The sequence below is a fragment of the Panulirus ornatus genome, chromosome 57 (genome assembly GCF_036320965.1).
Source record: "Panulirus ornatus isolate Po-2019 chromosome 57, ASM3632096v1, whole genome shotgun sequence".
In the NCBI taxonomy this organism is placed as follows: domain Eukaryota; kingdom Metazoa; phylum Arthropoda; class Malacostraca; order Decapoda; family Palinuridae; genus Panulirus; species Panulirus ornatus.
Genome location: NC_092280.1, coordinates 6,169,852 through 6,194,245, shown reverse-complemented (window position 1 = coordinate 6,194,245; position 24,394 = coordinate 6,169,852). Strand labels below are relative to the sequence as shown.

General features: G+C 42.0%; 1 protein-coding gene across 1 annotated transcript in view; it reads right to left on the bottom strand.

The window, feature by feature from the left end:
- LOC139766169 (polycystin-1-like) overlaps window positions 1–24,394 on the bottom strand; it is a 303,003-nt gene that overhangs the window by 160,933 nt on the left and 117,676 nt on the right. Inside the window, exons 28-29 of the mRNA XM_071694439.1 lie at window positions 19,849–20,010; window positions 18,162–18,328 (exon numbers count right to left, since the gene is read on the bottom strand). Of these exons, the coding sequence (XP_071550540.1) occupies window positions 18,162–18,328; window positions 19,849–20,010 (329 nt within the window). The remainder of the gene's footprint in view (window positions 1–18,161; window positions 18,329–19,848; window positions 20,011–24,394) is intronic.

Genomic DNA, 24,394 nt, shown 5'->3' with positions numbered 1-24,394 from the left:
ATTTCACCATTTTGCAAGACTCTCCATGCCCACAATGGAGCAATCACGATGAAGACATAAAGCACTTTCTACTTACTTGCCCTGCACTCTCTGCTTATAGACACACACATCAATTCACTGTTTAAACTATGTTCCCAACCAGAGGATATGAACAGCTTTCTGAATGCTGCAGAAGCCTCATAAAGATAGAAAGGGCACCTGGGGCAGGAAGGAAGCAAATGTATTATATACATATTATCTATTCTATTCGTTATACCTAATTGCTGTTTCCTGCATCAGCAAGGAATTGCCATGAAACAGAAAAAGAATGACCCATTCACTCATATACACATAAATGCCTGAACATGTTGGAGGGTGAGAAGCGTGCAAGGAATACAGTGAATTGGAAAAATGTGGTATACTGGGGTCAACATGCTGTCAATGGAATGAACCAGGGCATGTGAAACATCTGGGGTAAACAATGGAAAAGTCTGTGGGGCCTGGATGTGGATAGGGAGCTGTGGTTTCGGTGCATTACACATGACAGCTAGAGACCGAATGTGAATGAATGTGGCAATTTTTTGTCTGTTTTCCTGATGCTACCTTGCTGAGGCATGGAATAGTAATGCTTCAGGAATGGATGAAGGCAAGCAAGTAAGAATATGTACATGTGTATGTATGTATTGTCTGTATATGTTGATATGCATATGTATATATATGTGCATATGTGGGCATTCATGTATTTTTTTTTTTTTTTTGCTTTGTCGCTGTCTCCCGCGTTTGCGAGGTAGCGCAAGGAAACAGACGAAAGAAATGGCCCAACCCACCCCCATACACATGTATATACATACATCCACACATGCAAATATACATACCTACACAGCTTTCCATGGTTTACCCCAGACGCTTCACATGCCCTAATTCAATCCACTGACAGCCCGTCAACCCCGGTATACCACATCGATCCAATTCACTCTATTCCTTGCCCTCCTTTCACCCTCCTGCATGTTCAGGCCCCGATCACACAAAATCTTTTTCACTCCATCTTTCCACCTCCAATTTGGTCTCCCACTTCTCCTCGTTCCCTCCACCTCCGACACATATATCCTCTTGGTCAATCTTTCCTCACTCATTCTCTCCATGTGCCCAAACCATTTCAAAACACCCTCTTCTGCTCTCTCAACCACGCTCTTTTTATTTCCACACATCTCTCTTACCTTTACGTTACTTACTCGATCAAACCACCTCACACCACACATTGTCCTCAAACATCTCATTTCCAGCACATCCATCCTCCTGCGCACAACTCTATCCATAGCCCACACCTCGCAACCATACAACATTGTTGGAACCATTATTCCTTCAAACATACCCATTTTTGCTTTCCGAGATAATGTTCTCGACTTCCACACATTCTTCAAGGCTCCCAGAATTTTCGCCCCCTCCCCCACCCTATGATCCACTTCCGCTTCCATGGTTCCATCCACTGCCAGATCCACTCCTAGATATCTAAAACACTTTACTTCCTCCAGTTTTTCTCCATTCAAACTTACCTCCCAATTGACTTGACCCTCAACCCTACTGTACCTAATAACCTTGCTCTTATTCACATTTACTCTTAACTTTCTTCTTTCACACACTTTACCAAACTCAGTCACCAGCTTCTGCAGTTTCTCACATGAATCAGCCACCAGCGCTGTATCATCAGCGAACAACAACTGACTCACTTCCCAAGCTCTCTCATCCACAACAGACTTCATACTTGTCTCTCTTTCCAAAACTCTTGCATTCACCTCCCTAACAACCCCATCCATAAACAAATTAAACAACCATGGAGACATCACACACCCCTGCCGCAAACCTACATTCACTGAGAACCAATCACTTTCCTCTCTTCCTACACGTACACATGCCTTACATCCTCAATAAAAACTTTTCACTGCTTCTAACAACTTGCCTCTCACACCATATATTCTTAATACCTTCCACAGAGCATCTCTATCAACTCTATCATATGCCTTCTCCAGATCCATAAATGCTACATACAAATCCATTTGCTTTTCTAAGTATTTCTCACATACATTCTTCAAAGCAAACACCTGATCCACACATCCTCTACCACTTCTGAAACCACACTGCTCTTCCCAATCTGATGCTCTGTACATGCCTTCACCCTCTCAATCAATACCCTCCCATATAATTTACCAGGAATACTCAACAAACTTATACCTCTGTAATTTGAGCACTCACTCTTATCCCCTTTGCCTTTGTACAATGGCACTATGCACGCATTCCGCCAATCCTCAGGCACCTCACCATGAGTCATACATACATTAAATAACCTTACCAACCAGTCAATAATACAGTCACCCCCTTTTTTAATAAATTCCACTGCAATACTATCCAAACCTGCTGCCTTGCTGGCTTTCATCTTCCGCAAAGCTTTTACTACCTCTTCTCTGTTTACCAAATCATTTTCCCTAACCCTCTCACTTTGCACATCACCTCGACCAAAACACCCTATATCTGCCACTCTATCATCAAACACATTCAACAAACCTTCAAAATACTCACTCCATCTCCTAATAATCTTAGTTGAGTATTCCTGGTAAATTATATGGGAGGGTATTGATTGAGAGGGTGAAGGCATGTACAGAGCATCAGATTGGGGAAGAGCAGTGTGGTTTCAGAAGTGGTAGAGGATGTGTGGATCAGGTGTTTGCTTTAAAGAATGTATGTGAGAAATACCTAGAAAAGCAAATGGATTTGTATGTAGCATTTATGGATCTGGAGAAGGCATATGATAGAGTTGATAGAGATGCTCTGTGGAAGGTATTAAGAATATATGGTGTGGGAGGCAAGTTGTCAGAAGCAGTGAAAAGTTTTTATCGAGGATGTAAGGCATGTGTACGTGTAGGAAGAGAGGAAAGTGATTGGTTCTCAGTAAATGTAGGTTTGCGGCAGGGGTGTGTGATGTCTCCATGGTTGTTTAATTTGTTCATGGATGGGGTTGTTAGGGAGGTGAATGCAAGAGTTTTGGAAAGAGGGGCAAGTATGAAGTCTGTTGTGGATGAGAGAGCTTGGGAAGTGAGTCAGTTGTTGTTCGCTGACGATACAGCACTGGTGGCTGATTCATGTGAGAAACTGCAGAAGCTGGTGACTGAGTTTGGTAAAGTGTGTGAAAGAAGAAAGTTAAGAGTAAATGTGAATAAGAGCAAGGTAATTAGGTACAGTAGGGTTGAGGGTCAAGTCAATTGGGAGGTAAGTTTGAATGGAGAAAAACTGGAGGAAGTGAAGTGTTTTAGATATCTGGGAGTGGATCTGGCAGCGGATGGAACCATGGAAGCGGAAGTGGATCATAGGGTGGGGGAGGGGGCGAAAATCCTGGGAGCCTTGAAGAATGTGTGGAAGTCGAGAACATTATCTCGGAAAGCAAAAATGGGTATGTTTGAAGGAATAGTGGTTCCAACAATGTTGTATGGTTGCGAGGTGTGGGCTATGGATAGAGTTGTGCGCAGGAGGATGGATGTGCTGGAAATGAGATGTTTGAGGACAATGTGTGGTGTGAGGTGGTTTGATCGAGTAAGTAACGTAAGGGTAAGAGAGATGTGTGGAAATAAAAAGAGCGTGGTTAAGAGAGCAGAAGAGGGTGTTTTGAAATGGTTTGGGCACATGGAGAGAATGAGTGAGGAAAGATTGACCAAGAGGATATATGTGTCGGAGGTGGAGGGAACAAGGAGAAGTGGGAGACCAAATTGGAGGTGGAAAGATGGAGTGAAAAAGATTTTGTGTGATCAGGGCCTGAACATGCAGGAGGGTGAAAGGAGGGCAAGGAATAGAGTGAATTGGATCGATGTGGTATACCGGGGTTGACGTGCTGTCAGTGGATTGAATCAGGGCATGTGAAGCGTCTGGGGTGAACCATGGAAAGCTGTGTAGGTATGTATATTTGCGTGTGTGGATGTATGCATATACATGTGTATGGGGGTGGGTTGGGCCATTTCTTTCGCCTATTTCCTTGCGCTACCTCGCAAACGTGGGAGACAGCGACAAAAAAAAAAAAAAAAGTATATGAGTGGATATGCCACTCTTCATCTGTTTCCCAGCACTACCTTGCTGATTTGCAAAACTGCAATTACATATAAAAAAATGACATACATAAATATTTTTCAATTTTCTAATACATGCTTGTCATTTCCTGCATGAGCAAGGAAGCATTATGAACGGATGACAGAGCCTTAATGAGAAAATTCCTCACTTGGCTCCTTGGTCTGCTCCTTCTTTTGGAAAGTAATACAGGATGGGAGGATTTCAAGCCACCTACTCCCACCTGCCCCTTTTATTCATCTTTTACAAAATGCACGGAATACATGGGCAGTATTCTTTCTCCTCTATCCCCAAGGATAATATATATATTATCATTAAATTTTAGGGAGAATAAAAAGATGTCCTGGAAGGAGGTAAATAAAGTGCATAAGACAAGGGAGCAAATGGGAACTTCAGTGAAGGGCGCAAATGGGGAGGTGATAACAAGTAGTGGTGATGTGAGAAGGAGATGGAGTGAGTATTTTGAAGGTTTGTTGAATGTGTTTGATGATAGAGTGGCAGATATAGGGTGTTTTGGTCGAGGTGGTGTGCAAAGTGAGAGGGTTAGGGAAAATGATTTGGTAAACAGAGAAGAGGTAGTGAAAGCTTTGCGGAAGATGAAAGCCGGCAAGGCAGCAGGTTTGGATGGTATTGCAGTGGAATTTATTAAAAAAGGGGGTGACTGTATTGTTGACTGGTTGGTAAGGTTATTTAATGTATGTATGACTCATGGTGAGGTGCCTGAGGATTGGCGGAATGCGTGCATAGTGCCATTGTACAAAGGCAAAGGGGATAAGAGTGAGTGCTCAAATTACAGAGGTATAAGTTTGTTGATAGAGTTGATAGAGATGCTCTGTGGAAGGTATTAAGAATATATGGTGTGGGAGGCAAGTTGTTAGAAGCAGTGAAAAGTTTTTATCGAGGATGTAAGGCATGTGTACGTGTAGGAAGAGAGGAAAGTGATTGGTTCTCAGTGAATGTAGGTTTGCGGCAGGGGTGTGTGATGTCTCCATGGTTGTTTAATTTGTTTATGGATGGGGTTGTTAGGGAGGTAAATGCAAGAGTTTTGGAAAGAGGGGCAAGTATGAAGTCTGTTGGGGATGAGAGAGCTTGGGAAGTGAGTCAGTTGTTGTTCGCTGACGATACAGCACTGGTGGCTGATTCATGTGAGAAACTGCAGAAGCTGGTGACTGAGTTTGGTAAAGTGTGTGGAAGAAGAAAGTTAAGAGTAAATGTGAATAAGAGCAAGGTTATTAGGTACAGTAGGGTTGAGGGTCAAGTCAATTGGGAGGTGAGTTTGAATGGAGAAAAACTGGAGGAAGTGAAGTGTTTTAGATATCTGGGAGTGGATCTGGCAGCGGATGGAACCATGGAAGCGGAAGTGGATCATAGGGTGGGGGAGGGGCGAAAATTCTGGGGGCCTTGAAGAATGTGTGGAAGTCGAGAACATTATTTCGGAAAGCAAAAATGGGTATGTTTGAAGGAATAGTGGTTCCAACAATGTTGTATGGTTGCGAGGTGTGGGCTATGGATAGAGTTGTGCGCAGGAGGATGGATGTGCTGGAAATGAGATGTTTGAGGACAATGTGTGGTGTGAGGTGGTTTGATCGAGTGAGTAACGTAAGGGTAAGAGAGATGTGTGGAAATAAAAAGAGCGTGGTTGAGAGAGCAGAAGAGGGTGTTTTGAAGTGGTTTGGGCACATGGAGAGGATGAGTGAGGAAAGATTGACCAAGAGGATATATGTGTCGGAGGTGGAGGGAACAAGGAGAAGAGGGAGACCAAATTGGAGGTGGAAAGATGGAGTGAAAAAGATTTTGTGTGATCGGGGCCTGAACATGCAGGAGGCTGAAAGGAGGGCAAGGAATAGAGTGAATTGGAGTGATGTGGTATACCGGGGTTGACGTGCTGTCAGTGGATTGAATCAAGGCATGTAAAGCGTCTGGGGTAAGCCATGGAAAGCTGTGTAGGTATGTATATTTGCGTGTGTGGACGTATGTATATACATGTGTATGGGGGGGGGGTTGGGCCATTTCTTTCGTCTGTTTCCTTGCGCTACCTCGCAAACGCGGGAGACAGCGACAAAGTATAATAAAAAAAAAATAAAGTTTGTTGAGTATTCCTGATAAATTATATGGGAGGGTATTGATTGAGAGGGTGAAGGCATGTACAGAGCATCAGATTGGGGAAGAGCAGTGTGGTTTCAGAAGTGGTAGAGGATATGTGGATCAGGTGTTTGCTTTGAAGAATGTATGTGAGAAATACTTAGAAAAGCAAATGGATTTGTATGTAGCATTTATGGATCTGGAGAAGGCATATGATAGAGTTGATAGAGATGCTCTGTGGAAGGTATTAAGAATATATGGTGTGGGAGGAAAGTTGTTAGAAGCAGTGAAAAGTTTTTATCGAGGATGTAAGGCATGTGTACGTGTAGGAAGAGAGGAAAGTGATTGGTTCTCAGTGAATGTAGGTTTGCGGCAGGGGTGTGTGATGTCTCCATGGTTGTTTAATTTGTTTATGGATGGGGTTGTTAGGGAGGTAAATGCAAGAGTTTTGGAAAGAGGGGCAAGTATGAAGTCTGTTGGGGATGAGAGAGCTTGGGAAGTGAGTCAGTTGTTGTTCGCTGATGATACAGCGCTGGTGGCTGATTCATGTGAGAAACTGCAGAAGCTGGTGACTGAGTTTGGTAAAGTGTGTGGAAGAAGAAAGTTAAGAGTAAATGTGAATAAGAGCAAGGTTATTAGGTACAGTAAGGTTGAGGGTCAAGTCAATTGGGAGGTAAGTTTGAATGGAGAAAAACTGGAGGAAGTGAAGTGTTTTAGATATCTGGGAGTGGATCTGGCAGCGGATGGAACCATGGAAGCGGAAGTGGATCATAGGGTGGGGGAGGGGGCGAAAATTCTGGGGGCCTTGAAGAATGTGTGGAAGTCAAGAACATTATCTCGGAAAGCAAAAATGGCTATGTTTGAAGGAATAGTGGTTCCAACAATGTTGTATGGTTGCGAGGCGTGGGCTATGGATAGAGTTGTGCGCAGGAGGATGGATGTGCTGGAAATGAGATGTTTGAGGACAATGTGTGGTGTGAGGTGGTTTGATCGAGTGAGTAACGTAAGGGTAAGAGAGATGTGTGGAAATAAAAAGAGCGTGGTTGAGAGAGCAGAAGAGGGTGTTTTGAAGTGGTTTGGGCACATGGAGAGGATGAGTGAGGAAAGATTGACCAAGAGGATATATGTGTCGGAGGTGGAGGGAACGAGGAGAAGAGGGAGACCAAATTGGAGGTGGAAAGATGGAGTGAAAAAGATTTTGTGTGATCGGGGCCTGAACATGCAGGAGGGTGAAAGGAGGGCAAGGAATAGAGTGAATTGGAGCGATGTGGTATACCGGGGTTGACGTGCTGTCAGTGGATTGAATCAAGGCATGTAAAGCGTCTGGGGTAAACCATGGAAAGCTGTGTAGGTATGTATATTTGCGTGTGTGGACGTATGTATATACATGTGTATGGGGGGGTTGGGCCATTTCTTTCGTCTGTTTCCTTGCGCTACCTCGCAAACGCGGGAGACAGCGACAAAGTATAAAAAAAAAAAAAATATTTTCTTTTATGCCTGCTTGCATTTTCCTGCATTAGCAAGGTTGTGCTAAGGACATACAAAGAAAATGGGGAAACCGACACAATTAACAGGTATCAAAGACGAAAATGTAAAATGTAAAAAAAAAAAAGGACAGAGTAAAGGAAGAGCAAGGTTAATGAAGCACAATAAGTTGTTTGCAAAAAGATGAAAAAATTAGATATCTGAGAGAGAACAGTGTGAGGGACTATGGATGTAACAGAGAACTGAACATTTGTGTCACATCCTCCTGTACATCAAAAAGGAGATAGATAACAGTGCAAATAAAGATCAAAATATGTTTTCTTATTTTTCTAAATTCATGGTATTAAACAAGTGTTCTAAAACACTTCACTTCCTCCAGTTTTAGATATCTGGGAGTGGATCTGGCAGCGGATGGAACCATGGAAGCGGAAGTGGATCATAGGGTGGGGGAGGGGGCGAAAATTCTGGGGGCCTTGAAGAATGTGTGGAAGTCGAGAACATTATCTCGGAAAGCAAAAATGGGTATGTTTGAAGGAATAGTGGTTCCAACAATGTTGTATGGTTGCGAGGCGTGGGCTATGGATAGAGTTGTGCGCAGGAGGATGGATGTGCTGGAAATGAGATGTTTGAGGACAATGTGTGGTGTGAGGTGGTTTGATCGAGTGAGTAACGTAAGGGTAAGAGAGATGTGTGGAAATAAAAAGAGCGTGGTTGAGAGAGCAGAAGAGGGTGTTTTGAAGTGGTTTGGGCACATGGAGAGGATGAGTGAGGAAAGATTGACCAAGAGGATATATGTGTCGGAGGTGGAGGGAACAAGGAGAAGAGGGAGACCAAATTGGAGGTGGAAAGATGGAGTGAAAAAGATTTTGTGTGATCGGGGCCTGAACATGCAGGAGGCTGAAAGGAGGGCAAGGAATAGAGTGAATTGGAGCGATGTGGTATACCGGGGTTGACGTGCTGTCAGTGGATTGAATCAAGGCATGTGAAGCGTCTGGGGTAAGCCATGGAAAGCTGTGTAGGTATGTATATTTGCGTGTGTGGACGTATGTATATACATGTGTATGGGGGGGGTTGGGCCATTTCTTTCGTCTGTTTCCTTGCGCTACCTCGCAAACGCGGGAGACAGCGACAAAGCAAAATAGATAAATAAATAAATATTTTTTTTTTTTTTTTTTTTGCTTTGTCGCTGTCTCCCGCGTTTGCGAGGTAGCGCAAGGAAACAGACGAAAGAAATGGCCCAACCCACCCCCATACACATGTATATACATACATCCACACATGCAAATATACATACCTACACAGCTTTCCATGGTTTACCCCAGACGCTTCACATGCCCTAATTCAATCCACTGACAGCCCGTCAACCCCGGTATACCACATCGATCCAATTCACTCTATTCCTTGCCCTCCTTTCACCCTCCTGCATGTTCAGGCCCCGATCACACAAAATCTTTTTCACTCCATCTTTCCACCTCCAATTTGGTCTCCCACTTCTCCTCGTTCCCTCCACCTCCGACACATATATCCTCTTGGTCAATCTTTCCTCACTCATTCTCTCCATGTGCCCAAACCATTTCAAAACACCCTCTTCTGCTCTCTCAACCACGCTCTTTTTATTTCCACACATCTCTCTTACCTTTACGTTACTTACTCGATCAAACCACCTCACACCACACATTGTCCTCAAACATCTCATTTCCAGCACATCCATCCTCCTGCGCACAACTCTATCCATAGCCCACACCTCGCAACCATACAACATTGTTGGAACCATTATTCCTTCAAACATACCCATTTTTGCTTTCCGAGATAATGTTCTCGACTTCCACACATTCTTCAAGGCTCCCAGAATTTTCGCCCCCTCCCCCACCCTATGATCCACTTCCGCTTCCATGGTTCCATCCACTGCCAGATCCACTCCTAGATATCTAAAACACTTTACTTCCTCCAGTTTTTCTCCATTCAAACTTACCTCCCAATTGACTTGACCCTCAACCCTACTGTACCTAATAACCTTGCTCTTATTCACATTTACTCTTAACTTTCTTCTTTCACACACTTTACCAAACTCAGTCACCAGCTTCTGCAGTTTCTCACATGAATCAGCCACCAGCGCTGTATCATCAGCGAACAACAACTGACTCACTTCCCAAGCTCTCTCATCCACAACAGACTTCATACTTGTCTCTCTTTCCAAAACTCTTGCATTCACCTCCCTAACAACCCCATCCATAAACAAATTAAACAACCATGGAGACATCACACACCCCTGCCGCAAACCTACATTCACTGAGAACCAATCACTTTCCTCTCTTCCTACACGTACACATGCCTTACATCCTCAATAAAAACTTTTCACTGCTTCTAACAACTTGCCTCTCACACCATATATTCTTAATACCTTCCACAGAGCATCTCTATCAACTCTATCATATGCCTTCTCCAGATCCATAAATGCTACATACAAATCCATTTGCTTTTCTAAGTATTTCTCACATACATTCTTCAAAGCAAACACCTGATCCACACATCCTCTACCACTTCTGAAACCACACTGCTCTTCCCAATCTGATGCTCTGTACATGCCTTCACCCTCTCAATCAATACCCTCCCATATAATTTACCAGGAATACTCAACAAACTTATACCTCTGTAATTTGAGCACTCACTCTTATCCCCTTTGCCTTTGTACAATGGCACTATGCACGCATTCCGCCAATCCTCAGGCACCTCACCATGAGTCATACATACATTAAATAACCTTACCAACCAGTCAATAATACAGTCACCCCCTTTTTTAATAAATTCCACTGCAATACTATCCAAACCTGCTGCCTTGCTGGCTTTCATCTTCCGCAAAGCTTTTACTACCTCTTCTCTGTTTACCAAATCATTTTCCCTAACCCTCTCACTTTGCACATCACCTCGACCAAAACACCCTATATCTGCCACTCTATCATCAAACACATTCAACAAACCTTCAAAATACTCACTCCATCTCCTAATAATCTTAGTTGAGTATTCCTGGTAAATTATATGGGAGGGTATTGATTGAGAGGGTGAAGGCATGTACAGAGCATCAGATTGGGGAAGAGCAGTGTGGTTTCAGAAGTGGTAGAGGATGTGTGGATCAGGTGTTTGCTTTAAAGAATGTATGTGAGAAATACCTAGAAAAGCAAATGGATTTGTATGTAGCATTTATGGATCTGGAGAAGGCATATGATAGAGTTGATAGAGATGCTCTGTGGAAGGTATTAAGAATATATGGTGTGGGAGGCAAGTTGTCAGAAGCAGTGAAAAGTTTTTATCGAGGATGTAAGGCATGTGTACGTGTAGGAAGAGAGGAAAGTGATTGGTTCTCAGTAAATGTAGGTTTGCGGCAGGGGTGTGTGATGTCTCCATGGTTGTTTAATTTGTTCATGGATGGGGTTGTTAGGGAGGTGAATGCAAGAGTTTTGGAAAGAGGGGCAAGTATGAAGTCTGTTGTGGATGAGAGAGCTTGGGAAGTGAGTCAGTTGTTGTTCGCTGACGATACAGCACTGGTGGCTGATTCATGTGAGAAACTGCAGAAGCTGGTGACTGAGTTTGGTAAAGTGTGTGAAAGAAGAAAGTTAAGAGTAAATGTGAATAAGAGCAAGGTAATTAGGTACAGTAGGGTTGAGGGTCAAGTCAATTGGGAGGTAAGTTTGAATGGAGAAAAACTGGAGGAAGTAAAGTGTTTTAGATATCTGGGAGTGGATCTGGCAGCGGATGGAACCATGGAAGCGGAAGTGGATCATAGGGTGGGGGAGGGGGCGAAAATCCTGGGAGCCTTGAAGAATGTGTGGAAGTCGAGAACATTATCTCGGAAAGCAAAAATGGGTATGTTTGAAGGAATAGTGGTTCCAACAATGTTGTATGGTTGCGAGGTGTGGGCTATGGATAGAGTTGTGCGCAGGAGGATGGATGTGCTGGAAATGAGATGTTTGAGGACAATGTGTGGTGTGAGGTGGTTTGATCGAGTAAGTAACGTAAGGGTAAGAGAGATGTGTGGAAATAAAAAGAGCGTGGTTAAGAGAGCAGAAGAGGGTGTTTTGAAATGGTTTGGGCACATGGAGAGAATGAGTGAGGAAAGATTGACCAAGAGGATATATGTGTCGGAGGTGGAGGGAACAAGGAGAAGTGGGAGACCAAATTGGAGGTGGAAAGATGGAGTGAAAAAGATTTTGTGTGATCAGGGCCTGAACATGCAGGAGGGTGAAAGGAGGGCAAGGAATAGAGTGAATTGGATCGATGTGGTATACCGGGGTTGACGTGCTGTCAGTGGATTGAATCAGGGCATGTGAAGCGTCTGGGGTGAACCATGGAAAGCTGTGTAGGTATGTATATTTGCGTGTGTGGATGTATGCATATACATGTGTATGGGGGTGGGTTGGGCCATTTCTTTCGCCTATTTCCTTGCGCTACCTCGCAAACGTGGGAGACAGCGACAAAAAAAAAAAAAAAAGTATATGAGTGGATATGCCACTCTTCATCTGTTTCCCAGCACTACCTTGCTGATTTGCAAAACTGCAATTACATATAAAAAAATGACATACATAAATATTTTTCAATTTTCTAATACATGCTTGTCATTTCCTGCATGAGCAAGGAAGCATTATGAACGGATGACAGAGCCTTAATGAGAAAATTCCTCACTTGGCTCCTTGGTCTGCTCCTTCTTTTGGAAAGTAATACAGGATGGGAGGATTTCAAGCCACCTACTCCCACCTGCCCCTTTTATTCATCTTTTACAAAATGCACGGAATACATGGGCAGTATTCTTTCTCCTCTATCCCCAAGGATAATATATATATTATCATTAAATTTTAGGGAGAATAAAAAGATGTCCTGGAAGGAGGTAAATAAAGTGCATAAGACAAGGGAGCAAATGGGAACTTCAGTGAAGGGCGCAAATGGGGAGGTGATAACAAGTAGTGGTGATGTGAGAAGGAGATGGAGTGAGTATTTTGAAGGTTTGTTGAATGTGTTTGATGATAGAGTGGCAGATATAGGGTGTTTTGGTCGAGGTGGTGTGCAAAGTGAGAGGGTTAGGGAAAATGATTTGGTAAACAGAGAAGAGGTAGTGAAAGCTTTGCGGAAGATGAAAGCCGGCAAGGCAGCAGGTTTGGATGGTATTGCAGTGGAATTTATTAAAAAAGGGGGTGACTGTATTGTTGACTGGTTGGTAAGGTTATTTAATGTATGTATGACTCATGGTGAGGTGCCTGAGGATTGGCGGAATGCGTGCATAGTGCCATTGTACAAAGGCAAAGGGGATAAGAGTGAGTGCTCAAATTACAGAGGTATAAGTTTGTTGATAGAGTTGATAGAGATGCTCTGTGGAAGGTATTAAGAATATATGGTGTGGGAGGCAAGTTGTTAGAAGCAGTGAAAAGTTTTTATCGAGGATGTAAGGCATGTGTACGTGTAGGAAGAGAGGAAAGTGATTGGTTCTCAGTGAATGTAGGTTTGCGGCAGGGGTGTGTGATGTCTCCATGGTTGTTTAATTTGTTTATGGATGGGGTTGTTAGGGAGGTAAATGCAAGAGTTTTGGAAAGAGGGGCAAGTATGAAGTCTGTTGGGGATGAGAGAGCTTGGGAAGTGAGTCAGTTGTTGTTCGCTGACGATACAGCACTGGTGGCTGATTCATGTGAGAAACTGCAGAAGCTGGTGACTGAGTTTGGTAAAGTGTGTGGAAGAAGAAAGTTAAGAGTAAATGTGAATAAGAGCAAGGTTATTAGGTACAGTAGGGTTGAGGGTCAAGTCAATTGGGAGGTGAGTTTGAATGGAGAAAAACTGGAGGAAGTGAAGTGTTTTAGATATCTGGGAGTGGATCTGGCAGCGGATGGAACCATGGAAGCGGAAGTGGATCATAGGGTGGGGGAGGGGCGAAAATTCTGGGGGCCTTGAAGAATGTGTGGAAGTCGAGAACATTATTTCGGAAAGCAAAAATGGGTATGTTTGAAGGAATAGTGGTTCCAACAATGTTGTATGGTTGCGAGGTGTGGGCTATGGATAGAGTTGTGCGCAGGAGGATGGATGTGCTGGAAATGAGATGTTTGAGGACAATGTGTGGTGTGAGGTGGTTTGATCGAGTGAGTAACGTAAGGGTAAGAGAGATGTGTGGAAATAAAAAGAGCGTGGTTGAGAGAGCAGAAGAGGGTGTTTTGAAGTGGTTTGGGCACATGGAGAGGATGAGTGAGGAAAGATTGACCAAGAGGATATATGTGTCGGAGGTGGAGGGAACAAGGAGAAGAGGGAGACCAAATTGGAGGTGGAAAGATGGAGTGAAAAAGATTTTGTGTGATCGGGGCCTGAACATGCAGGAGGCTGAAAGGAGGGCAAGGAATAGAGTGAATTGGAGTGATGTGGTATACCGGGGTTGACGTGCTGTCAGTGGATTGAATCAAGGCATGTAAAGCGTCTGGGGTAAGCCATGGAAAGCTGTGTAGGTATGTATATTTGCGTGTGTGGACGTATGTATATACATGTGTATGGGGGGGGGTTGGGCCATTTCTTTCGTCTGTTTCCTTGCGCTACCTCGCAAACGCGGGAGACAGCGACAAAGTATAATAAAAAAAAAATAAAGTTTGTTGAGTATTCCTGATAAATTATATGGGAGGGTATTGATTGAGAGGGTGAAGGCATGTACAGAGCATCAGATTGGGGAAGAGCAGTGTGGTTTCAGAAGTGGTAGAGGATATGTGGATCAGGTGTTTGCTTTGAAGAATGTATGTGAGAAATACTTAGAAAAGCAAATGGATTTGTATGTAGCATTTATGGATCTGGAGAAGGCATATGATAGAGTTGATAGAGATGCTCTGTGGAAGGTATTAAGAATATATGGTGTGGGAGGAAAGTTGTTAGAAGCAGTGAAAAGTTTTTATCGAGGATGTAAGGCATGTGTACGTGTAGGAAGAGAGGAAAGTGATTGGTTCTCAGTGAATGTAGGTTTGCGGCAGGGATGTGTGATGTCTCCATGGTTGTTTAATTTGTTTATGGATGGGGTTGTTAGGGAGGTAAATGCAAGAGTTTTGGAAAGAGGGGCAAGTATGAAGTCTGTTGGGGATGAGAGAGCTTGGGAAGTGAGTCAGTTGTTGTTCGCTGATGATACAGCGCTGGTGGCTGATTCATGTGAGAAACTGCAGAAGCTGGTGACTGAGTTTGGTAAAGTGTGTGGAAGAAGAAAGTTAAGAGTAAATGTGAATAAGAGCAAGGTTATTAGGTACAGTAAGGTTGAGGGTCAAGTCAATTGGGAGGTAAGTTTGAATGGAGAAAAACTGGAGGAAGTGAAGTGTTTTAGATATCTGGGAGTGGATCTGGCAGCGGATGGAATCATGGAAGCGGAAGTGGATCATAGGGTGGGGGAGGGGGCGAAAATTCTGGGGGCCTTGAAGAATGTGTGGAAGTCAAGAACATTATCTCGGAAAGCAAAAATGGCTATGTTTGAAGGAATAGTGGTTCCAACAATGTTGTATGGTTGCGAGGCGTGGGCTATGGATAGAGTTGTGCGCAGGAGGATGGATGTGCTGGAAATGAGATGTTTGAGGACAATGTGTGGTGTGAGGTGGTTTGATCGAGTGAGTAACGTAAGGGTAAGAGAGATGTGTGGAAATAAAAAGAGCGTGGTTGAGAGAGCAGAAGAGGGTGTTTTGAAGTGGTTTGGGCACATGGAGAGGATGAGTGAGGAAAGATTGACCAAGAGGATATATGTGTCGGAGGTGGAGGGAACGAGGAGAAGAGGGAGACCAAATTGGAGGTGGAAAGATGGAGTGAAAAAGATTTTGTGTGATCGGGGCCTGAACATGCAGGAGGGTGAAAGGAGGGCAAGGAATAGAGTGAATTGGAGCGATGTGGTATACCGGGGTTGACGTGCTGTCAGTGGATTGAATCAAGGCATGTAAAGCGTCTGGGGTAAACCATGGAAAGCTGTGTAGGTATGTATATTTGCGTGTGTGGACGTATGTATATACATGTGTATGGGGGGGTTGGGCCATTTCTTTCGTCTGTTTCCTTGCGCTACCTCGCAAACGCGGGAGACAGCGACAAAGTATAAAAAAAAAAAAAATATTTTCTTTTATGCCTGCTTGCATTTTCCTGCATTAGCAAGGTTGTGCTAAGGACATACAAAGAAAATGGGGAAACCGACACAATTAACAGGTATCAAAGACGAAAATGTAAAATGTAAAAAAAAAAAAGGACAGAGTAAAGGAAGAGCAAGGTTAATGAAGCACAATAAGTTGTTTGCAAAAAGATGAAAAAATTAGATATCTGAGAGAGAACAGTGTGAGGGACTATGGATGTAACAGAGAACTGAACATTTGTGTCACATCCTCCTGTACATCAAAAAGGAGATAGATAACAGTGCAAATAAAGATCAAAATATGTTTTCTTATTTTTCTAAATTCATGGTATTAAACAAGTGTTCTAAAACACTTCACTTCCTCCAGTTTTAGATATCTGGGAGTGGATCTGGCAGCGGATGGAACCATGGAAGCGGAAGTGGATCATAGGGTGGGGGAGGGGGCGAAAATTCTGGGGGCCTTGAAGAATGTGTGGAAGTCGAGAACATTATCTCGGAAAGCAAAAATGGGTATGTTTGAAGGAATAGTGGTTCCAACAATGTTGTATGGTTGCGAGGCGTGGGCTATGGATAGAGTTGTGCGCAGGAGGATGGATGTGCTGGAAATGAGATGTTTGAGGACAATGTGTGGTGTGAGGTGGTTTGATCGAGTGAGTAACCTAAGGGTAAGAGAGATGTGTGGAAATAAAAAGAGCGTGGTTGAGAGAGCAGAAGAGGGTGTTTTGAAGTGGTTTGGGCACATGGAGAGGATGAGTGAGGAAAGATTGACCAAGAGGATATATGTGTCGGAGGTGGAGGGAACAAGGAGAAGAGGGAGACCAAATTGGAGGTGGAAAGATGGAGTGAAAAAGATTTTGTGTGATCGGGGCCTGAACATGCAGGAGGCTGAAAGGAGGGCAAGGAATAGAGTGAATTGGAGCGATGTGGTATACCGGGGTTGACGTGCTGTCAGTGGATTGAATCAAGGCATGTGAAGCGTCTGGGGTAAGCCATGGAAAGCTGTGTAGGTATGTATATTTGCGTGTGTGGACGTATGTATATACATGTGTATGGGGGGGGTTGGGCCATTTCTTTCGTCTGTTTCCTTGCGCTACCTCGCAAACGCGGGAGACAGCGACAAAGTATAATAAAAAAAAAAATAAATTTTTTTTTTTTTTTTTTTTATACTTTGTCGCTGTCTCCCGCGTTTGCGAGGTAGCGCAAGGAAACAGACGAAAGAAATGGCCCCCCCCCCCATACACATGTACATACACACGTCCACACACGCAAATATACATACCTACACAGCTTTCCATGGTCTACCCCAGACGCTTCACATGCCCTGCTTCAATCCACCGACAGCACGTCAACCCCTGTATACCACATGACTCCAATTCACTCTATTTCTTGCCCTCCTCTCACCCTCCTGCACGTTCAGGCCCCGATCATACAAAATCTTTTTCACTCCATCTTTCCACCTCCAATTTGGTCTCCCTCTTCTCCTCGTTCCCTCCACCTCCGACACATATATCCTCTTGGTCAATCTCTCCTCACTCATTCTCTCCATGTGCCCAAACCATTTCAAAACACCCTCTTCTGCTCTCTCGACCACGCTCTTTTTATTTCCACACATCTCTCTTACCCTTACGTTACTTACTCGATCAAACCACCTCACACCACACATTGTCCTCAAACATCTCATTTCCAGCACATCCATCCTCCTGCGCACATCTCTATCCATAGCCCACGCCTCGCAACCATACAGCACTGTTGGAACCACTATTCCCTCAAACATACCCATTTTTGCTTTCCGAGATAATGTTCTCGACTTCCACACATTTTTCAAGGCTCCCAAAATTTTCGCCCCCTCCCCCACCCTATGATCCACTTCCGCTTCCATGGTTCCATCCGCTGACAGATCCACTCCCAGATATCTAAAACACTTCACTTCCTCCAGTTTTTCTCCATTCAAACTCACCTCCCAATTGACTTGACCCTCACCCCTACTGTACCTAATAACCTTGCTCTTATTCACATTTACTCTCAACTTTCTTCTTCCACACACTTTACCAAACTCAGTCACCAGCTTCTGCAGTTTCTCACATGAATCAGCCACCAGCGCTGTATCATCAGCGAACAACAATTGACTCACTTCCCAAGCTCTCTCATCCCCAACAGACTTCATACTTGCCCCTCTTTCCAGGACTCTTGCATTTACCTCCTTTACAACCCCATCCATAAACAAATTAAACAACCATGGAGACATCACACACCCCTGCCGCAAACCTACATTCACTGAGAACCAATCACTTTCCTCTCTTCCTACACGTACACATGCCTTACATCCTCGATAAAAACTTTTCACTGCTTCTAACAACTTGCCTCCCACACCAAAATAAATAAACAAGTGTTATTAAAATATCACCTCCAATCCAGGTGCAGCATCAACAATGGTAAAGGCATCCCACACATCTGTCACTTGAACTCTGATGGTGAAAGTACCAGGTGGAAGAATGAGAGGTTCTACTTGAGGAGGTGATGATCTGTGCTTTGACTCCAGAATTGGTATTGTTTCTTCGTCCTCACCAATCACTATGACAGACTTAATATCAGCTGGTTATCATGCAAAACTAAACACACTTACAACTCACAAAGACTTAACAATGTCTGAATCAAATGCAAAACTAAAATCATTTAAACATAATATATGACTAAATACTGGCTGAATATGATACACACCTGGAAACATCTACATCAAACAAATAAATTAGCATATTTTTGTAAGATTAAAAGGTCTCAAGGATATACATGATTTGAAAATAATGCAAGGACTATTTGGGGAACTGAGAATATTTATGGTACAGCCATAATATCTTTAGAGAAGGGCGAAGAACAAAAGCATCTGTAAAACAGAGAAAAGGAATACTGTAGTAGACTAGGTAGAATAGGTCAATAAAGGTGAATAAACAAAAAATGACCAAAGGATTGACTAGACTGAGGAAGAGAGGCAAGAAGAGGATGGAGAGCTAAAGTGATCTAAGGAGGAGCAGCAGAGTTCAAAAAAAGAACAGTAAATGAATTCAAGAGAAAACAGTGATGGAACTTGGGGAACAGAATAATTACAAAACAAAACAGGCACAAAAAATTAGATATGAATGCACAGAAATAGTAAAAAGAGGGAGTTCTGAAGAATATGATACTCGGGTTAAGGGGAGTAACCAACAGAGAACACAGAAACCTACAAAAAGTGTATAGTATATAGGAGACCCAGCTAGGCCAACAGAATGACATGGCTCTGTTTGATAGGTAAAAAGGAAGCAGAGCTAAATCAGCTTACAAAAACCTGCAGTATTATAATAATGATAAAATTACAAAAAACTCCAAGGAGAGATTATCAGAGAGCTAAGTTTAGAAAATACTACCAGTCATGCCATCAGCAAAGAGTAAATGACATGCCAGTTCCTCTCTCTAAGACCCTCACATGCACCTCCCTCACCATCCCATCTAGAAACAGATGAGAGAACCATAGGACATCACATACTCCTGCCTCAGACTCATCTTAACTGGGAACCACTCCCCCCTTTACTTCTTCTCTCACACATGCCTCTAATAGCTTTCTAGTAGCTTTATTCCACACAATATATTCATAACACCTTCCACAAATCATCTCTATCAACTTTATCATACACCTTCACCCCCTCATCCACCCTACGACTCACTTCTGCTTTCATGGTCCCATTTGCTGTCATGTCCACTACCACTTATCTAAAACACTCAACTTCTTCCAAATTTTCTCTATTCAAATTCACACCCCTAACTACCCTGTCCCACCTACCTTACAAAACCTAATAACCTTGTCTTTGTTCATATTTACTCTCAACTTCCTCCTTTCATCCAGCCTCCCAAACTCAGACACCATCTTCAGCACTTTTTCATTTGAATCAGCCTTTATTGCTCTGTTAGCAGCAAACAAATGATTCAATTCCCAGGCCCTCTCACACCCTACTGACCGCATATTCACCCCTTTCTCCAAGATCTTTGCATTTACCTCCTTCAGTTATACATATATGAATGTTTTTCAAAACAACAGAATCTTTGAGTTGCTTACTCACAGGTTACTAAGTAGTGGCTAATGCCTTGATTCTCTGGATCGTGCCAAGAATCACAAGTAAGATAGAACATATCAACAAGTGCACGGCGTGTTTCGGGTGATGTTATATCACAATAACCATTAATGGGTCTTTGATTCACCTTCATGAAGTACCATGCAGCACCTAAAACAACAGGAAAAGTTAAAGATCATCAAGATGAAATCATGTGAAAAAGAGGTATGAGTAGCAATATCAAGTTGGTTTATAAATTTTCCAAAGACTTTGTAACAATTTTCTTTTGCAAAATGCTACTCCCTGTTTTACTCATCACATGTTAAACATCTGAGCTGGTGAAGCTAATACAGTACTAATATATAAATAGATACATGAGACACTGTGCCTTCCATACACCACGTAGAAATAAGGCTTAGCTATTGTATAACAAACTGATCATCTGCTAACAAACTAATATTTTTCCATTAGTTACAGTACCTATTCATATAGTATGTTATACATTTGTTGGACCCATCCTTGAACTTTCTTTATTAACATGTGGCTTTTGAAATATCTGCATACTGCTGGTATCTAGCATTCCCATGGTCTAATCCAACCATTCACCATCTGTATACTAAAATAGAGCTTTTTCAAAGCTCAAGTCCTTTACAAAAAGTTTGTTGCCTGGTTTCTTGTGACATCTGGGTACTCTATCACAAAGAAATTCATTGCTGACATCTCATAACTGATTCAAACACCTGAAGGCTCTACTCAGGTCATTCCTATTTCTTCTCTCCTCACTGGTGGGAAAATTTTTAATACAAAGCAGTCAGAATCCTCCTCTGCCAGTATGGGAGATGGGATAATCTTTGGTTCTTTTCTGAGATATGGTCAAGCACTAAAAAGAAATGAGGACAACTATAAACCTGCATAAGCACAGTGTAAGAATCCAACTAAATACAATACTTACCAATTTAGGAACTTTCAATCCAAATGAAAATAAGTGCATTATGGTTTCCATAATATGGAAGTTTACAAATTGCATGGATACAGTGATGTACACAGAATAGAAAGAGCTGGTATTCAACACCAATATCTTTAAGTTTCTCCTACCTTGCTACTTCTATCTTTCTTTTACTAGTCTCAGCTTATGTGTACATATTGAAGAGATGACCAGCTCCAATGAAAACAAAGAAAATACTTTCCTTAAACTAAATGCTACCCAGTCTTGTTGCTAAATCCAAAGTAGTTTCTGTACAAAATAATTGCACTTTGCCATCCCTCTTCATATCAAAATGAAAACCTTCTTTAATAAGAGGCTGTAAAAACATAAAAAGAACTATCCTACTGCAAAAAAAAGTGTTCAAAATTTTTCAAGAAGAAAGGGGCACAGATACTGTACTATTTTGTAAAGATAAAAGTTTTTCTCAAACTCTGTTTAGGAGCTTAATTAAAATGCTGTGACCAAATAATGAATGGAGAATAAACAGAGAAATAAAGAATTAGCACTTTACCCAATTCTAAAGAACTAGTAAAAATTCAGTACAATGTCATACTCTGATATCTAACAGAATTCCAACAGGATGAATATGCAAACTATTGGTGATCATACAGTAATGATCCAATATTTTGCCCAAGTGGTTGATACGAAAATCATCCGTATCATCTTTATAAAAATCTAAGCATCATCAGGAGTAAATGGTTAGTGGACATATAAAATCTAATAACTCAAAATGAAAGTTAATATTCATTTCTGTATGGATAGGTACTTCCAATGAACTTTCCTACTACCAACTTCACCTTTCTGTTTGGTCACTAAACTGATATGAATGAATATCTAAGTGTCAACTTTCTTTGTGAGAAGGTTGTGTGGTAAGCAGGGGAGAAAGGATACTCAGAAAAGGCTTATCTCTATAAGGCCTCTTCAACCTTTCATGACCAGGTCCTAATCAATATTATTCATGAGGTCATTTATGCAGGAATTATTAACTACTTTATGCTGAAACTATTATCTACTTACTCCAAAAATTTAATTCCTTTAGCATAAATAAAGCTGAGTCACTTCCTGATTCAATACATTGTTTTCTCTTTAGGTTACACAAATACCCTCTTGTTTTTCTGTGCTGGTCTTAAGTTGTTAGAAGCTAAGAACTGTCAATACAAGTGTGTTGAGTTTTTCTTTATATGGTGTATAACCTTAGTTCAAAGATAAAGTCTAAAGCCTTTCTCTGTACTTTCTCCAGTTTATCAATGCCTTCACTTATATAAGACCAAGCTTGCAATACACATTCCATGTTGGAATGAGGTAAACATCTGTGAAGACCTAGGAAAATTTTCCTTATTCATATATTTTTATTATTCATGTATGTATATGTTCTCTTTTTTCTCCCTAATATGGCTTTCACTTATGCGACAATCTTAGCAGCATGAACCAATGCCTTCAAGATTGGGTTTTCATTCATTAGCACACACACCTAGGTTTTTCCTTCTGTCTTCTGAACACCTTTTCAATATGTACTCAAATTCTCAGCCTTTCCCCTAACATGCAAGTCTTTGCATTCATTTTCACTGACCACAAGCATTAGTTGCACCTCTCCAAGTTTACTTATATTTTCAGGCAAAACAAGTTTCACTGCACCTACTCTCCAGTATATCTTGGAATCACCTACAAAAATGTTACCATTTGGAGTGGATGCCATCCAACAGGTAATTTACAGATACCCAAAATAGTACATCTATGAATGTTGCTCTATGGGCATGCACTCTCAAACTCTTACCACTCTAACAACAAGACTTTTTTACCTAAAACAATTATATGGCTTACTAAGTTATTTTTTGCAAGTTATTCAAAAGAGTTCTCAGTCAATTCATCATTTTACAGGGTAACAATGTCAAACTGAGAGGACAATGGTCAAGTGGCTCTGAATATGTTCCCTTTATCAAGAGGGTCACCTGGTTCATACCCTCTGGAGCTGGCCCAGGGGGGATGTAAATAAATGCATTAAAAATAAAGTTATTTTTAGCAGTGGAATCATAATTCAGACATTATATCATAAAGAAAATGGAATCTCCTTATACCTATCCAAATATATAAGTATCTGTCTCTTTTTAAATTTAAGAAAATCATCAGCAGACTGGATTACCCAAAAATGATGCTGAATCATGTACACTACAAGACATACAATAACATATCCCACAGAGCAAAACTCTCAGTCCCAGTTATCCTAGGTTGTGTTACAACCTAGGAACCTCTGTTTAAGAGAAAGAATTATCATAATTATATATCTTCATAACTAATTGTGCAAAAAAATCATATCCTTCACCATAACTTTTTCAATGCATTAAATATTGTATAATTATACTCATCATAACCACTGGGCTTTGTGCAGTGACAGTATCATAACCAACGAGGTTAGGAGGAACTGCTAATGTGGAATGCTTGAAATTGGTAAAAGGTTTGCATTTCAGGGCCTCAAGGGGAGATTTCTAGAACAAAGGTTGTACACCTCTAATCCAGCAATATGTGTCCTGACAACTCCCATGGTCCGGCATGTTTTAAATCTCCTGCCATTAGTTATTAGTTTGTGGATCTCTCACCAAGGTGGTGCTGGTAGCTGTGCTATGGCACCACAATCTGTTTATACTGCAGCCGAGCTAATCAACAGTCCTATTAATTTCTTATCTTCAGCTGTATTTGTGCCATGAAACAGACAAAGAAAGACCCCTCCACTCACATACGCACACATATATATTATTCTTTTTATTATTATACTTAGTTGCTGTCTCCCACATTAGCGAGGTAGCACACGGAAACAGATGAAAGAATGGCCCACCCCACCCACATACACATGTATATATATATAAGCACCCACACACGCACATATACATACCTATGAATTTCAATGTATAAATACACATACATATACATATATACACATGTACATATTCATACTTGCTGCCTTCATTCATTCCCGTCGCCACCCTGTCACACATGAAATGGCATCCTCCCTCCCACATGCGCGCAAGGTAGCGCTAGGAAAATACAACAAAGAAAACATTCGTTCACCCTCAGTCTCTAGCTGTCATGTGTAATGCACCGAAACCACAGCTCCCTTTCCACATCCAGGCCCGAAAAACTTTCCATGGTTTACCCCAGATGCTTCACATGCCCTGGTTCAATCCACTGACAGAAAGTACATCCCTGTATACCACATCGTTCCAATTCACTCTAGTCCTTGCATGCTTTTCACCCTCCTGTATGTTTAGGCCCCGATCACTCAAAATCTTTTTCACTCCATCCTTCCACCTCCAATTTGGTCTCCCACTTCTCCTCGTACCCTCCACCTCTGACACATATATCCTCTTTGTCAATCTTTCCTCAATCATTCTCTGCATGAGACCAAACCATTTCAATACACCCTCTTTTGCTCTCTCATCCACACTCTTTTTATTACCACACATCTCTCTTACCCTTTAATTACTTACTCGATCAAACCACCTCACACCATATATTGTCCTCAAACATCTCATTTCCAACACATCCACCCTCCTCTGCACAACCCTATCTATAGCC